We start from the raw sequence: 16,451 nt of genomic DNA, 5'->3' as shown, positions 1-16,451 counted from the left end.
CCGTGCCCTCTCTGAGACAGCAGCAGCTGCCGCCGCCGAGCCTGCCGTGCCCTCATTGAGGCGGCCGCCGCCGCTGCGTTACTGGGAGAGATTGTGGCGCTGCGACAGGGGAGGACGGGGCTCGGCGCGCAGGGGGGAGGCGCGGCGAGCATGCGCCGCCCGAGCCACTGACTGGATCCTCAGCCAAGGTACCGAGGCAAAAAAAAAAAAAAAAAAAAAAAAAAAGGAAATTAAAAAAAAATAAAGGAAAAAGGAAAAGGATTGAGAGAAAGAAGAATGAATGACGGTAGAGGAGAATAGAAAAGACCGCCAGGGAAAGCAGCCCCCGGTCGGCGGGAAGGAACAGCTCTGGCATGTGGGGATCTCCGGCACCAACAGGTAGGAGGAGAGGGGCTGGGGGCGCCGAGGGCTGCCGCGGCTGCAGGTGCGTGCGGAGAGGGCTCTCCCGCTCAGGGGTGAGGGGGTGATTTCCAAAGAAGTGGCATGATGGAAGCCCTCACAGACAATGCCTCTTCCGCTCTCCCCAGCTCCCCGCCGCGGGGGGCTCTCGCACGGCTCCGGCAGATGCGGCTGATGCCAGGCAGCGGCACCCGGGCTGCCTTGCAGCGCGGCGCAGTCCAGCCCTGCATGGCCGGGCGTGGGGAGCGGCTGTGCCCGTGAGTGAGTGAGTGAGTGTGTGTGTGTGTCAGCGGCGGTGTGAGTGTGCCAGCAGTGCCGGTGCGTGAGCACCGTGCGGGCTGTGTGTGCGGAGGCAGGGCCGGCCGCCGCGGGGACAGCTCCACGGAGGAGGGGGAGCGGCGGGGCTGGCGGGAGGGGGGAGGGGGAGCCTGATTTCATGGTTTTAAAACGATGCCATGATCTGATCAGCCTCTGTTTACACAGCAGCAATCAGGCTCTTTTGTGGACGGTAAGAATGGAAGGATTTTGCTGGGATTCAGTGGGAATATCCTTTGTACACCCGAGGTGGCATAGGGAACACTTCGTGTGAATAACGAAGGAGCCTGATCATGCCTGCTGTGGCTCCTGTCCCTGGCTCTGGAGGGAGAAAAAAGAAAAACAAAACAAAACAAAACCAAAAAAAAGCAGCAACCGACAGTTCTTTTTTTTTTTTTTTTTAATTGCATGAAATGTGTTCCGGTACGATTCACTGGGAGGATTAATGGGCATCGCGGAGCCCTAATTAGCTTAAAAAAAAAAAAAAAAAAAAAAAAAAACGAAAACCCAAACCAAAAAACCAAAAAGCAATTTATATGTTTATTTAAGCATAACCAAAACCAGCCCTCCCGAAAGGATGGGCATTATGTCTTGGCTGTGTTGCCGATTTTTGCTCAGTATTTACACTGACCGTTGCTTATTATGAATTATGTCGAGGCTTTAACGATTTGCATTAAAGCACAGGAAAGGGGGGGGGGGGGGGAGGCCGGGGGGACGACACCCTAAAGCATACTGCTATCGACTGTCTAGATACCTGTTTATCGAAAAGCCTAAATGTGATAAAATTATGGTTTATAGCAGGAAGGGAGGGGGATAATGAATACTGTTTCTCTTACAAAATGCATAAACTAACACTGTGTGATTATTGTGCTTTGGTGACTTGGGTTAAAAAACATAAATTCTGCAGGGTTTCTTTGGGTGTGATCCATATCAACATAGCAGTTGCCTGTTAGAATATTGACAAATACTGTAGCCATAAAATAAATGTAGGTAATGTCAAAATATCAGCAGTCTTTGGGGGTTTCTAAAAAAGATGTCAGTGATTAACTCTTGGGCTTGCAAACTGGGAATCGTTTGATTCATAAAATCTCTGAGGCTTTAACTGTGAAATTATATGTGCTACCAAATATAAGGGACATTGGTCAGTCCTGAAACTGTAGCAAGCCAAATCTGCCAGTAGTCAATCATACTAAATAGTAAGTATGAAAAAAAAAGCCTCATGTTTTTTAAAAACAAACAATAGTACTCAAATTTACAACTTCATTTGGTTCTCCATAAATTAACATCTTTGTTAGCGCTTTCTGACATCATTTCGTGTTAACTTAAGAACTGATAGCTCGATTTTTTTTCAGATATTTTGATGGCATGACAAATCAGAAAGAAGAGGATGTACTGTATGACTAGACACAAGATCAGTTCTGTTTGTGGATTACATTTTCAGTAAGATGTATGGATCTATTTTTTCCTTGTTCTTAAATATAGATCATGAGACTTGACTGAGGCAATATACATATCATCCATCCATCTATGGCGAACTACAGCCATGCAGCTGACAACATTTTACAAAATCTCTCTCCTTTAACAGCTTTTCTGAAACTGACTTCACTGGGTTTCATAATAGGAGTCAGTGTGGTGGGTAACCTTCTGATCTCCATTTTGCTAGTCAAAGATAAGACCTTGCATAGAGCTCCTTACTACTTCCTGTTGGATCTTTGCTGCTCAGATATCCTCAGATCTGCAATTTGTTTCCCATTTGTTTTCACCTCGGTAAAAAATGGCTCTACTTGGACGTATGGGACTCTTACTTGCAAAGTGATTGCCTTTTTGGGGGTTTTGTCCTGCTTTCACACTGCTTTCATGTTATTCTGCATAAGCGTCACAAGATACTTAGCTATTGCCCACCACCGTTTTTATACGAAAAGACTGACCTTCTGGACTTGTTTGGCTGTTATCTGTATGGTGTGGACTCTCTCTGTAGCCATGGCTTTCCCCCCAGTTTTAGATGTGGGCACCTACTCATTCATTAGGGAGGAAGACCAATGCACTTTCCAGCATCGTTCCTTCAGGGCTAATGATTCCTTGGGATTTATGCTTCTTCTTGCCCTTATCCTCCTAGCCACACAGCTTGTCTACCTCAAGCTGATATTTTTTGTTCACGATCGCAGGAAAATGAAGCCAGTCCAGTTTGTTGCAGCAGTGAGCCAGAACTGGACTTTTCATGGTCCTGGAGCGAGTGGTCAAGCAGCTGCTAATTGGCTGGCTGGATTCGGAAGGGGTCCCACACCTCCAACCTTGTTGGGAATCAGGCAAAACGCGAACACCACAGGCAGGAGGAGGCTACTGGTTTTAGATGAATTCAAAATGGAGAAGAGAATCAGCAGAATGTTCTACATCATGACATTCCTCTTTCTGACCTTGTGGGGTCCCTATTTGGTAGCCTGTTACTGGAGAGTTTTTGCAAGAGGGCCTGTAGTACCTGGGGGATTTCTAACGGCCGCTGTCTGGATGAGTTTTGCCCAAGCTGGAATCAATCCTTTTGTCTGCATTTTCTCCAACAGGGAGCTGAGGCGCTGTTTCAGCACAACCCTTCTTTACTGCAGAAAATCCAGGTTACCAAGGGAACCTTACTGTGTTATATGAGGGAGCATCTGTAAATCTTTAGCCTTGTGAAACACTACCATTCTCTGCTAAGCAATTGTGGCCTGTAGCCATGTCTTGAGGAGAAAATCAAGAACGGGATGTCAGCAGCTGTAAGGATTTGGGCTACATTCTGCAGTCTTTGCAATAGCTCACCTCTAATCCTGTTTTAAACCTAAATATGTTCCTGCTGACCACTGCTGAAGGTTTGTAATTAAGAACAAAGGACTGAACTACTGCCCTGAATTCCTTTATGTGGTTGAAATCTAGATTATGAAAGTAGCAGGTGCTAAGTATCAGTGCTAAATGCTGTGTATATCACTACATAAAATAAGAACATCAAAAAGATTAGCATTGGACATCTTAATAAATTAAGTTGATATGAGGTTAATGTGTTGATAAAACTAATTTTAGACATCTGAAGACCTTTAAAACATTTCATACAATTATTATTTTGCAAAGACTGAAAACTGGGGACTCAAGTACTGTAACTGATTAAAGATGTGCCATGCATTATTGGATTATCACACTTACAAATCTGTTTGCCTTGTGAGTAAGTTTTGGGGAGCATTCCAAAGCAGTATTTTTGTTCAGATTTCGACTTGAATTTTTTTTTCTCCAAATATATTACTCTTTCTAATTACCATTTTCCTTAACAGTGAAATTACTAACATTTAACTGTATTCTGTGTTTTTTGCTGATTTGGTATAAAGTTTAATAGACTCTTATTTATATTTTTTAAAAAGCTAGATATCAGTCTGTTAGGCAACGTTAATGATAATATCCAGTCATAATTGAACAGTTATAATTATACAGAATAAACACATGTTGCCTTAAAGGGTTATCTAGTATCTTCCATTTTGTTTAGCATTGAAGCAAATAAGCAAGGAAAATTGAATCAATAACTCTGGTCAGTCATTTGGGAGTGCATGAAAGATCACTTAGTCCTCTTTTTTCCTTTTTACTCCAATGGTTCCCAAAATCAATATGCACATCACTGGCATTATATGATTTTTTTCCAGGTGTGCCGCCCTTTCTGGTTTGTTCTGAGAAACACAGGCAGTTGATGTATGTTTATATTTTAAGACAGCTGTCATGGGGAGACCGCAGCCTTAGTATGATATCTTGCACAATTTGTGAAGCATTTATTCTACTGAAGGCACAGTCTTGTTTATATTTTCTGCACATTTTGGTGTATTGGTTGTTTTAAATTATTTAAGTTTTAACTTGTGAAAGCATATAATATGATTTCTTAGTATTTTAGAAATACATTAGAGTCTGTGAGTCTTTCCTTCTTTAAGATACAGATGTGTGGATTTCAATATAAAGTTGCATTTGCCAAAATTTACCTGTGTAGCTTGTTAATTTTCTTGGAATAAAATTTTACATTTTTCCAGTTATACAATTAACCTTTTTTATTTTTTCTAGTGAGCTAGCATGAAGTACTGAGAATGTAGCCATTATGAATTATTATCCTTTGCAGTCACTGTATTCCCAAACTGTAAATGCATGAATGATGGGGACCACAGGATTGATAAATGATATTATCTGCAGTAGCACTATTGTGTAGTTTATCATAATTACCCATCTATCTGTTCTAATATGTCAGTTATATTTGAAGTTACAACACAGTATTTGACATTAACTTCACGGTTTAATTTTGGGAAATATCTGTATCTGAAGCACAAAATCATGAGTTGGTCAGTCATAAAGAACACAGATTCTTTTAATTTTGGGAGAGACAAGACTAGAGGTCTTAATTCAGTATTGGTATATCTTATCCTCTGTTGTAGTTTTATGACCAGCAAGTTAATGTATACATACATGAGCAGCAGTCAATAATGGAAATGCTTAAATTTGTATGATAACATTATACAACATATGCAACAATTCCGACAGTTGTGTCTATATGTGATCAGACAACTTGATCAAAGATTTGGTGAGCAATCTGATCTGACTTACACTTTTATACTGAGGTTGATTGGTTGAGAGGCATGGCTTTATATACTGTGTTGAAACAGAAAAATTGCTAAAATAATGAGTCCTTGTCAGTATAGGAATGTTTCTGAACGTAATTTGAAATGGGACCAACAAACTTCCACCAAAAGGACATTTTTATTACACTGAAAAAGGCTCTGAAATTAAGGTAGTTAAGCAATTGTCAAAGATAGCAAGAGTGAATAAAAACTGAATCGTATGTTGAGAAAAATTCTGAAAGTCATCCCACTTAAGTTTATTAAAAGGTTGATTGGCAATAACTTCAGTCTAATTTCTTTAAAATAGTAACCTTTACAAGGAACATTGATATTACATATTGTAATAAAGAAATACATATAAATAAACTTGTAAATAGTGTTATAGTTGTAGAAGTAGTCAGTTCTGAGGATTAGCCAGAAAATTTTCAACTATGAAATTTCAAAAGCTGCAAATCTGGGGCCTGACCTAACTCTTAGTAGTCAGTTGGTGTTTTCCCATTGACTTCATTTGGAGCAGAAGCAGGCTCTAGCATTTCTATAGTACTATACTTCTGAAATACTAAGAAGGCTGTATTTACTATGCAGTGGGAAAAGAAAAAAAAAATTTAAGTTATTTCCCTGGAAGTTTTGCAAGCAGCAACCGATGTAAATTAAAATAATAAACAGTAAACAAGTCTGAAAGCAAATATTTTGATAAATGTTTTTCTTTTGATATGAATAGAATTCCTTTGGCTATATGACAATACTGTATTGCTACCTGAGAAAGGGCAGGTACTTTTTATTAAGTGAATTTTTAGAATTGTGCCAGTAAGAAGTCTTGTGACAGAAGTATTTAATTTTATTTTTCTCCAGCATTAAAAGGAAAAGGGGATGTTCAGTGAAATTAAAAGCCAACATATAGAGTAACATTTTATGCAAAGTTATTACTCAGTAGAGCACACTGGTACAGGATGTCAAGTAGTTTAGAGAGATTTCTGCAAGAACTGTGTGTATACATGAAATAAAGCAGTGCTTGCACTTTTTGTCATCAGTGTCATTTTGATCCTAGGCAGCATATCAAAACTAATATATTAAGGTATAAATTCAAAGTAGCAAGAAGGTTCATTCCAATTCAGTACACTGTTGTGTCACAGTATGAAAAGCCTTTTGCTTTTATTTTAGTACAGGAGTTAAGCTGTTGCCAAAGCTAGAATAAATACAGGCCTGGTAGGTTAGTCCTTTCTTTTCAGAATAGCAAAGAGTATCACAGTATTTTATATCTGCATTGATCTTTCATGCTCATGGGTAATGTGAAGTTAATAGTTTTAATTTTCTGATGAGAGAAAAAAGAAGAACAGATTCCCTGAAGAAAAGGCTGTCTACCCCTGTTCCTTTCCTGGCCTCTGTTACCCCACCAGCCCTTTGGCAGCCTCTTCATCAATCCTTCTACAAGAGTAAATGTTTCATATACTGAGTATTGTATTTCTTCTGCTCCTTGAGAAGTTTCTCAGCCATTCATCCTCCCCAGCAGATAAGCTCCTGCAGCAGCTTCCCAGGGTTTGTCAGTGTCTGGGTTCCCTTCCTCAGGATGGAGAGGGACTGTCAGTTCCTTCCAGCTGCCTTTGTAGTTCATGGATCTTAGGGCACTTGGATAGCACATTGGGTATCTCTGTCTTTTGGCTTTGCTCATAAAGTAGATGCTGTTTATATTATGCAGAGAAAAATGAGACTGGGGAGAGGGGAGCAGGAAACAACTTTCCCTCTCACAAATTGTTCACAAGGAAACCACTGTTACTGTTGCATTGCCCAAGAGCATATTGTATTTTTAAAGCATATTCAGTGTTAATGATCCTCTAAATAAATAAAACGTACAGTTAGCCAATTAAGCCAAGATTTTTGGTGCAGCTACAAGATCTTATTACGAAATGGCTTTCTTTCAGTTTCTAGGCCTTGGGGGCAGAGGAGTCCACTCAGTCTGTCTCCTTTTAAGTGCATTGTGTTTGTTCACTTGTTTTGCTTTTGCTTTGACTTTCAAGCATCTCAACATTTTATTTCTATTAATAGAAATCTAGTATTGCAGCAGGTTGTTATCACTCATGAGTTTAAAAAAACAATATTAAAGGGAACTCTGATGATTTTTGGGGTGAGTTAAGGAGGTATTTCAACAAGTAATTGGTTTTTAGCAAACACTGAATAAACCTGTGTGCTGCTGGGCTCTTTCATAGTTGCACAGTTACACGGTCAGTTCCTAACTATTGGAACTAGCAATGGAGTAGATTAATGCACATAAAGCTAACACATAGGTAATACAAAGCATGTCCACATTAGATAAGAACTTCCAATGTGTATTACATTTATCAAGGAATGAAGTTAAACTCAAGCAAAAAGTGAGATCAGAAATTCAAAGAAGAATGGTGGGTGGTTTTCCTTTTTTTCTGCTTTGTTTTAGCATAGCACTGCTAATCTGCAACCTGGGTTACACACCCACATACAACTGAGAGTTGCCTGTACAATTCTGCATAGCACACCGGCAACTTCCTTCTAGTTTATATTCATTGAGAGCTCTATGAGTGCACACTACTAATCTGATTGACTTTTCAGAGAAAAGAGAAGGCTCAGTCTGAGATGCTGTTCTTCAAAATTAAATTTCAGTAGAAGTTCTCTGCTTTTGTATATTGAAGGGATTTTGAGTGTGAAGAAATCAGTGATTTAAATCAGCAATGATCATAAGTATACTCTGGACATGGGCACTAAAAACAGGACAAGATGACATTTTGCAATGCATATGCAAAAAATCAAGGAGTTTGGTATTATACACCGAGGCTTCGTGTGAGTGGGCTGAAAATAGTTCATACTTTACGTTTAGAAAAAAGTATGATGGAGCTGCCTGTTTAAATGGATAAAGTCCTTAACCAGCCAGTGTGGAAAAGGAAGGGTGAACTTTAAAAATTGCTCATTATAAGTAGTAAAAAGTTTTGGTGGTGTTTTGTTCAACTGAACTGTGTAATTATATAACTATATGATAAACAAAGGAGTGTCACAGCAAATAAGATAGATTTTTTTAGTAGTCTAAAAAGGAAATAAGTAACAACTATCTTCAGACATTTGAAATGAAGTAATTACAGTCATCTACATGTTTCATAAAATTTAGATGACAAAATAATTATTTACATTTTCTGTACTTACTGATTTTATGTACTTAAAGTTGGCTGATGCTGCCCAATGAGAGACTTCTTTGTATCACAGGTTTTGTACTATGCTTTGTATGTAATAAGCATGAGAGATATAAAACCAGAATTTATTTGATATCAGCTTCAAACTCAGCATTAGGTACAAAACTTCTCCAAATATTAGGCAAATTACTGTCTCCAGAGATTATTCAAAATCATTCTGTGCTACTTCACAAGTCTACTTCACCTTTGTTAAAGAGCAGTCTGGTTAAAGATGTGTATTTATTTTCATTCTATAACCATCAAGCTCAGGCATGCTGACATTCTTACGCAAATTGAAGAAATTGCTAAAAATAGAACATTTTGCACTGTAATAATCTTGGTGGATCAGGTTCTCGAGATAGTACAAAAGGGTGGCACAGATAGTCAATGACTATTCTAGGCAGAAGGGGGAAGGATGAAAGAAAGTATTCATCCCTGTTTAAGAGCCGTTTAAAATCCTGCTGTTGTCCCACAGTGAAACCATCTTCTGTAGAACTGGCCCACCACAGGCCTGCAACCCACTCCATGTTGAGTTTAAGTGGGGCTTTGGTCGTACATACTCTTGAGTACTCATGGGTGAAATTCAGTATTAGCAGAGTCAGAAATTCCTAGGCAACACTCATAAGCTACAGACAAGTGATAGGTGCTTGTCTCCTCAAAACAGAAGTTACAGAATAAACAGAGGCCAGGAGATAAATGTTTATTGTAAGCTGCTTGGGATTTCATGCCCTCTTGGCCCCCTCAGAAGTGAGTGAGAAGACCTGTTTCATTCTTGATTTTGTTTGGGGGTTTGTTCTGTTTTGTTTTGTTTGGTTGTTGTTGTTGTTGTTGCTGTTTTGAAAATGCATGCCATCTCAGTTGCTCTATTCCATCCCACCCATTGCCACTTGAGCATTTGATTTCATCCTTAATCAAGTCTGTATATTCTTTAAAATACATATCTAATAGTAAGATGCATTTGTAGCTTTGCACTGATTATGCAGATATGTATCACTGTTTGTGCTTGCTCATTTCCATAAGCATTTCCTGTGTTTCAAACATACAAATCTTATTTTTGAAATTAAGGCACTCTACAATTATGTGTTTCCTGATTTTTCTGTGAAGGCCTTTTAAGCTTTGGATGTTTCTCCTGTTTGTTCCAAAACACTAAATGCAGATTCTTAGGACACACCACAGGGAACATTTGATTTCTTTGACTGAAGGGCTGTTTGGACATCATGAGACTGGAAATGTATATTTAGTTCCTGTATAATAATTTATGGTAATGACTGGCCTATAGAATCGATAGTGGTGGGACTGCTGGAATAGGATATTTTGGTAACTGTGGCTTTAAATTACATCGTAAGGCGTCTAACACAAAGGAGAAATGCTCCTTTTATAAGATAATTATGTAAATGAAAAGTAAACACACAAAAATGAGTACAGTTCTATAGGATTTTGATTAACATATTCAGTCATAGCTCTAGAAGATGGGCATAAAGCGAAAAAACAAAAAGAGAAAGTATCTTACCATTTGAAACCTAATCCTTGTAAGTTTGGCTTGATTCCTGCAATCCCTACTCTAGGAAAATTTTCCCTCTCTTTTGTGGAAACTCATCTCAATAAAGACTACAAGATCTTGGTAATTTTTATCAATGTTTATGTTTTTTACTTGACTAGTTCTCAGTGAGAGCATGACGTAACAGGTCTGTAAATGTAGTCTCTGTCATAGTGTATGTGCAAAAGCAATCTTGTATTGAGTTTTGAGAGGGAGTCTATATGCACATAGATACATTTCTCAAACTCTCCAAACTAATGTAATGTTGTTGATACCAAGTAGGGACAGCTCAAGCCCTGGAAGGGCACGAGGTATCACACTCGAGTATGATAAGTGAGTATAAAATCAGACGCAAGGAAGGTGAGGGACATTTAGTAATAGCTTCTTATGTTAATAGTTGTAAATAATGCATTTGGACTAATTGGTAAACCTCCTTCTAAGTTCCTGCGTAGTGGCAAGGGCATGGGCAGTAGGGTGGGGTGTAACGCTGCAGCTGAGTCCTTGTGTCCCGCTATTTTAGATAGGGTTATGTCCCCCTATTTCAGATGGGGGTGGCCTGGAAGCAGTACACATTATAGTCTGGTACCTGCACCAGCCACCTGGCATGGTAGTAACATTCACTAAGCTCATCAGCCTAGGGATCTGTTTTAGATGGATCATTTGGTCACAGTCAAATTTCTGAAACTTTTCTTTCAGTGTTTTCTGTGAATAATTTCTGTTCTTAAAGGTGGAAAGAAATGCATGTAAAGAGAATGCATATGTTGAGCAAATCCTTTTCAGCCCAGCCTTGGTGTGAGGCCTTTTCTAAGAGTGCAGATAGGTGTGGAAGCCCCTCATAGTTTTACCACATCTGTCAGGCACTCCTGTACTTTGGCACAGTTAGCATACGTGCACATAAGGGGCTCACACAGTGTTCTTCTGTCAGCATTCAGTCTCCCCTTTCCCCTGTACACACACGGAAAGGCAGACACCATTGTTTGTGGAGGCACTTTACTATAGAGATGACCTTCCTCTCAGAGACACATTGTCACAAAAACTGAGATTTGCTGTATCCTTTTGTATCAGAGAAAGCAAATCAATTTTGTAAGTTTTGTATTAAAATTTCGTGTTGAATTTTCTTCTTGGCACACTAACTGAAAGGCAGTATCACAGAAAAGCCAGTTGCTCCCTCCCAACCAGGAAGACCACCAGTCTAACTGGTAAACACACTTTCAGTGGGAATATTATGATCCTTTTTTATCAGTTAAATAAATATTTGATATGATAATACTTACTACAATATGTGAATAGATGAAAGCCCTGAACGGGTTAATTTTCTGCTTTGGCATTTTCCTTATGTAAATATCCTCATTCCATTTCATGCAAGACAGGTTTGGCAAATGTGAGTGTTTTGGGTGGTATTGACATCTAAGTTATGCCATCTAAGGACAAGTGCTGGCTGCTAAATAATTTATTCATTTAAATTTCAGAGGAGACCTTGTAAAAATAGCTGCCACAAAGAAAGAAACAAGCAATGTTTTCTTAAGTCACATATGTGATGCTTTAAATACTGGCTTTGGAACCTGGGTATTGTGGAACTTAGCATTCAAACCTAATACCGAATTAGAAACCAAGCTGTCAAGATAATTTCTAGTCACTGAATATAACTACAGAATGTTATCATTACATATATTCTACCTGTCGTCTTCTTTGCAAATATTGAAAAAATGTGTATGGTAAGATTCAGATGGAAAAGCCTTGACCATACTGAAATTTGTAATAAAATGTCTATAGCTTACAGTGAAGACAGGATTCTATATATAAACCTTAATTTCTAAAGACAGTGGATGTATGCCGTGCAATTGATGTATACATTACACTCATGTATGGCCAGCATGTCTGAGAAATGAGTTTTTAAGGCCCAGTTCACATTCTTAAGCTTTCTAGTTCTGTTTTCTTTATGTCAATGTCTGCATACTATGCTCTTACAGCACTGAAATATGAAGTCCTGTTGTAATTTGTAATTGTATCACCATGGTGCTTGATAGCCTTTTTATAGAAAATTACCCCTTTATGTTAGGTTCTGTGAAAAAGCCTCTGTCTAAAAGTAAATAATTAAAAGATAACACAAGAAGGATACAGACAAGTGGGATTTGAAGAAATTATGAGACAGTGCTGTTAAGTTTGTTTTGAGGCAGTGATGGTAAATGTGATGAGCAAGGCAATCCCAGCATATTCCAGCTTTTTTCTTTTTTTTTCTTTTTTTTTTTTCTTTTTTTTTTTTTGAGAGCAAGAGAAATGATTGAAAAGTAAAGTTTTAAAAGAATTGAAAAATAGCAAGGGGGTGGATTCTCAGAAGAGAAGAGCAGCTTGGGAGAAAGTACAAAGGCTGTTCCCTGAAAATGTAATTGTCAGTGATAATTGTCAGTGGTAGTCTGTCAACATGAGCAGATTGGAATCTCTTGATAAAGAGAAAAAGATGATAGGCCAAGAAGAGCAGAATGAAGTCACATTGAAGCTGAGGGAGGAACTGAAAATGACTACTGATTCACAGCATTAGTTAGAAAGAGGTAATTAGAGGTCATGTTGAAAGTAAGGTTCAATGAAAACAGGTGGTGAAAGCCAAGAACATTTACTCCAGGTAGTGATTAGAGTCTGTGAGCTTAAAAGGGAAAGGTAGAATAAAATGGCAGAATGGTTACCAAAATAAGGGGCATACAGACCACCACCACCTTTCTTTTTCTTTACAAATTAAGGAAGGGACTACATGATGTCAGAATGATTAGGTGAGCAGAGAGGGGACAGAAGAAGGTGATAAACATAAAGAAGATGTTGAGAGTCAGAACTGGTTATTGGAAAGGGTGATGGGAGGTGAGAATAGCTGACAGGAAGCTGGCAGAAAGAACAAATTTGGATGAATGTCCTTGGAGTAACATGGGAAGATGTGGATTGATATTCCAGAAGGTGGCGGACTCTGGGAAAAATGGAGAGGATGACAACAAGAAATGGGAATGATATCAGTCAGGGACAGGGAGGCACAAAGAAGCGCTGAATAGCTGCCTTGGCAGGAGGATGACAAGAGCCAGCAGTGAGGGTTGCCCAGACAGGAACAGGCTGTCTGTTAGAGGTTCTGCTTATCAGTGATGTTGTGCTAACCCATGGCAAAAGGAAGGGAAGGGATACCAAGGGATTCCAACACTTGTGAGGTCTGGACAACTGCCCCCCCATGGCAGGAGGGTTGGACTAAATGATCTTTAAAGCATCCCTTCCAACTCCCAACTATTCTATGATTCTATGAACTGTCATCTCGGTGTTCTCAAAGTCTTGTAGCTAGTATTACATCTGAGTTCAGTAGGAGCTTGAAGAATGACTGCATAGTATCCATTATTTACTATTCATTCCTTTTTAACATTTTAACGGGATTTTCTGTACTGTTTCCATATTATTTTTCTTGCTCTTTTTGTAATATTACTCTACTAAGAAAAACTACATTCTTATATTTAGAGCATGTTGGCCCAGCAGTTTTGATAACTTTCAGACTTAATGATAGCTTTTCAGAACAGTGAAAGTGCAGTTTTAGTGCAATTTGAGAGCACTGGCGTGTTTTATTGTCATTGTCTCCCATAATGGTGGTATCTCGGTTTGGTGAAGTGACCATTAGGATGAAAGCCAGTAACTTCCAGGTTCTCATCACAGCTTTGCCACTAAAATCAGTGCATAGGTGACCTTGGGTGATTTGTATAAGCCAAGTTTTCAGCTATCTACTAATTTTAAGCAACTCAAGGACATTTTGGGCTTCCAGTTTAAGACACTAGTGAATCAATTCCCAAGGGAATGCAGCAACCTTAAGCATAGATTCTGTTAATGTTGTTGGTGTATAGGTGGTAAAATTGATCAGAAATGTTCTATTTGACTTGTTTTGCCAAGTTTTGGTCTTCTGCAGGAAATTTCAACTTACACATCTCAAACTTTTCCTTCCTGAGAAACTGAAAATATTATTTAAAGTTTTGTTTCCTGACCACTGTTTAAGATTAGGGCCAACAGTAGGTAGTTTTTCAAAAATGAGGTAACCAGATTAGTGGTCAGCTTGAAAATGTGTGCTAAAAACTTTTTTTCTGCATAGTTTGCCAGTTGAATTAAATGGTGAACAAAGTAACTTACTTTAAGGATGAGAGGTTTAGTTATGTAATGTTTCTAAATTTCTGAAGCTCATTATAAATCAGGATTTACCCCTTTTACTTGACAAGGCCATGGTAAGATGTTGCTCTAGGCAAGCAAATGATTGTTTTTTCAGTTAAAGGTTGATGAGACAGTGTGGTGGCCAGCTTTAATTGCTGACAGTAGACTACAGCCCAAAAGTTTGGGGACAAATATGACAGATGATTTGGGATGTTCAGATAACCTCATCTTGCCAAGAGATATGTTCATTAAGTTGTCAAAGAACTGAAATGTATGCATTGCCCATCCATCTATAATTTAAATGCAGCTGAATTCTGGAACTCAGATATGATATAAGCATTTCTGAGTAGATATGACTGATAAATGTGCATAAACAGAGGCTCTTAGAATAAAATTGTGTTTTAAAAGCAGAGTAAAAAACTTTTCTGAGATCTAGAGACTCATGACAACATTGATAGATGGTAACATACTCATATAAAAAATTTTACTGAGTACTAAATAATATTTTTAAAATATTTGCACAGGATTTTTAGTACAATTAATAAAGCTCTCTGTAGCCTGAAGAAAGGTGTCAGAAGTTGAAGTGCCTGAAACTGAGATACTGAATTAATCACAATGAGTTTTCTGAGGGCTGAATAGATAATCTGCATGATTTTAAATATTAAAAGCCTTTGTCAGGGTAGATGTGCCTACAAAAATGCAAGCTAGCAGTTACACATGATTAAGTCACAGTTGTCTGGGCAATTCTATACCTGGCTTACCACAAACTATTATAAATAAAAACAAGTATTGATACTTGAGGTTTTTTTAAATTTACCTCTGTAAGGCAGCAATGTTGTCATCATTAAGGTGAATTTTAGCAATGTCATTTTGAAACCTTTATATTTGCAATTGTATCATACCAATACAATGTTAGAACCCAAGCTTGCAAAACCTGGGTGACCCGTAGTGACCCTGTGGAGAGTAGCACTGTGGAAATCCCTTGGGGGTTTGCATGAGCAACTCAGCTTCCCTTAAGTGTCAGTGCAGCTTCAGCAAACGGGATGATGGTTTGATTGATATTTTTGGAGAGAGGTTCTCTGATTTCTGGAGGCTTTCAATATAAGCATCTGAATCAGAGGCTGAGGCTTGATGGTGAACACCCTTTCAGTCTATTTTCAGGTCTCGCTACATGAACACTGCCTCACTCTCAAGACTGACTGTAAGAAAAAGAGAGACTCATCTTTCACTGTGCAGGAGATCTGATGCATGAATTTAAACTTCTACACAAACAGATGGCAACATTTTCTTTTCCACTCCCTTTTCTCGGCATGGAGCATCACTGTCTTCAAGTCACAAATCCCGAGACATGTTTATCAACAGAGCTAATAACAAAGCCTGCTTGTGCTGTATGAGCAGTTTTAAAGAGTGATATATTTCTCAGTCTCATGAGGATGTTGTAAACCTACTTCACTTGTGAGCAGTTCCAAGCACCTTGCCAATAGCTGTTCATGTTGATGAGGCTATTGTAGATACCCATGGGGCACCCATGTCACCTGTGTGGGTGCAAGTAACACCTTCTAGTACATCCTCAAAATCCACGTAGAATTTAGTAGTATCATAGGGCAGAGACTTCTGCCAGCATCCAACACCAAGAATATAAAAGCAGACTTGTAACATTTTGCTACTGGAGATACAGGGTTTAACTATTTCTATGGCAACTGTCCTATCAGCACTTGATCTGCCCAAGTACTGCCCCGCTCTTTGTAATTTTTTTCCTTCTTCCTTTTCCGTTTGTTACCGCCTTAGGACAATGTGTTCTTGGAAGACAACAACTGAAGAACTCAATCATATTTGTTCCTATTCAACAAAAATTCAGCAAAAAACTAACTCATGTCCTGAGCTTGCTCTTCATGATGCCCCCATGCTTGCTGCCAAGTGTGTCACTGTAGGAAGACAGAGTTCATGTCCAGGTGAAAACTTAGATTTACCCTGCCAGGATCACTTAAATCTCTAAAGATTTGCAGCACCTGATCTTTAGTCTATCTTCATTATTCAGTGGTATGGAGGCTGAAGAGCAACCGAAAGTGCAAAATGTTCCATGCCCCTTGTCACAGGTTCTCGTCTCAGCTCCCAATGACCATCCCATAGTACCTTCCTGTACGTGTCATCTGCAAAGAATCCAAACAGACTGGTATTCTGGGACACGTCCATCCAGTGGGTTCAAGCCATGCCATGGGGGTTACGCCTGTCCAATTG

At 38.9% G+C, this 16,451-nt stretch overlaps 1 protein-coding gene across 2 annotated transcripts; it reads left to right on the top strand.

Annotated features, from left to right (window-relative positions):
- Nucleotides 1-240: 240 nt before the first annotated feature.
- Nucleotides 241-4,453, top strand: GPR85 (G protein-coupled receptor 85). 2 transcript variants are annotated; one of them, XM_082280438.1, is made up of 2 exons: nt 241-378; nt 2,092-4,453. In XM_082280438.1, the coding sequence occupies exon 2, from the start codon at nt 2,242-2,244 to the stop codon at nt 3,352-3,354; it is 1,113 nt and encodes a 370-aa protein (XP_082136564.1). In that variant the 5' UTR covers nt 241-378; nt 2,092-2,241; the 3' UTR covers nt 3,355-4,453. The 2 variants fall into 2 exon arrangements, with proteins under 2 accessions (XP_082136564.1, XP_082136563.1); XM_082280437.1 differs by having other exon boundaries at nt 2,067-4,453.
- The last annotated feature ends 11,998 nt before the right edge of the window (nt 4,454-16,451 follow it).

This window comes from Coloeus monedula (assembly GCF_965178545.1).
Source record: "Coloeus monedula genome assembly, chromosome: 4".
Taxonomy (NCBI): Eukaryota; Metazoa; Chordata; class Aves; order Passeriformes; family Corvidae; genus Coloeus; species Coloeus monedula.
Note: the sequence above shows the minus strand (reverse complement) of the source record. Positions and strands in the feature narration are given on the sequence as shown.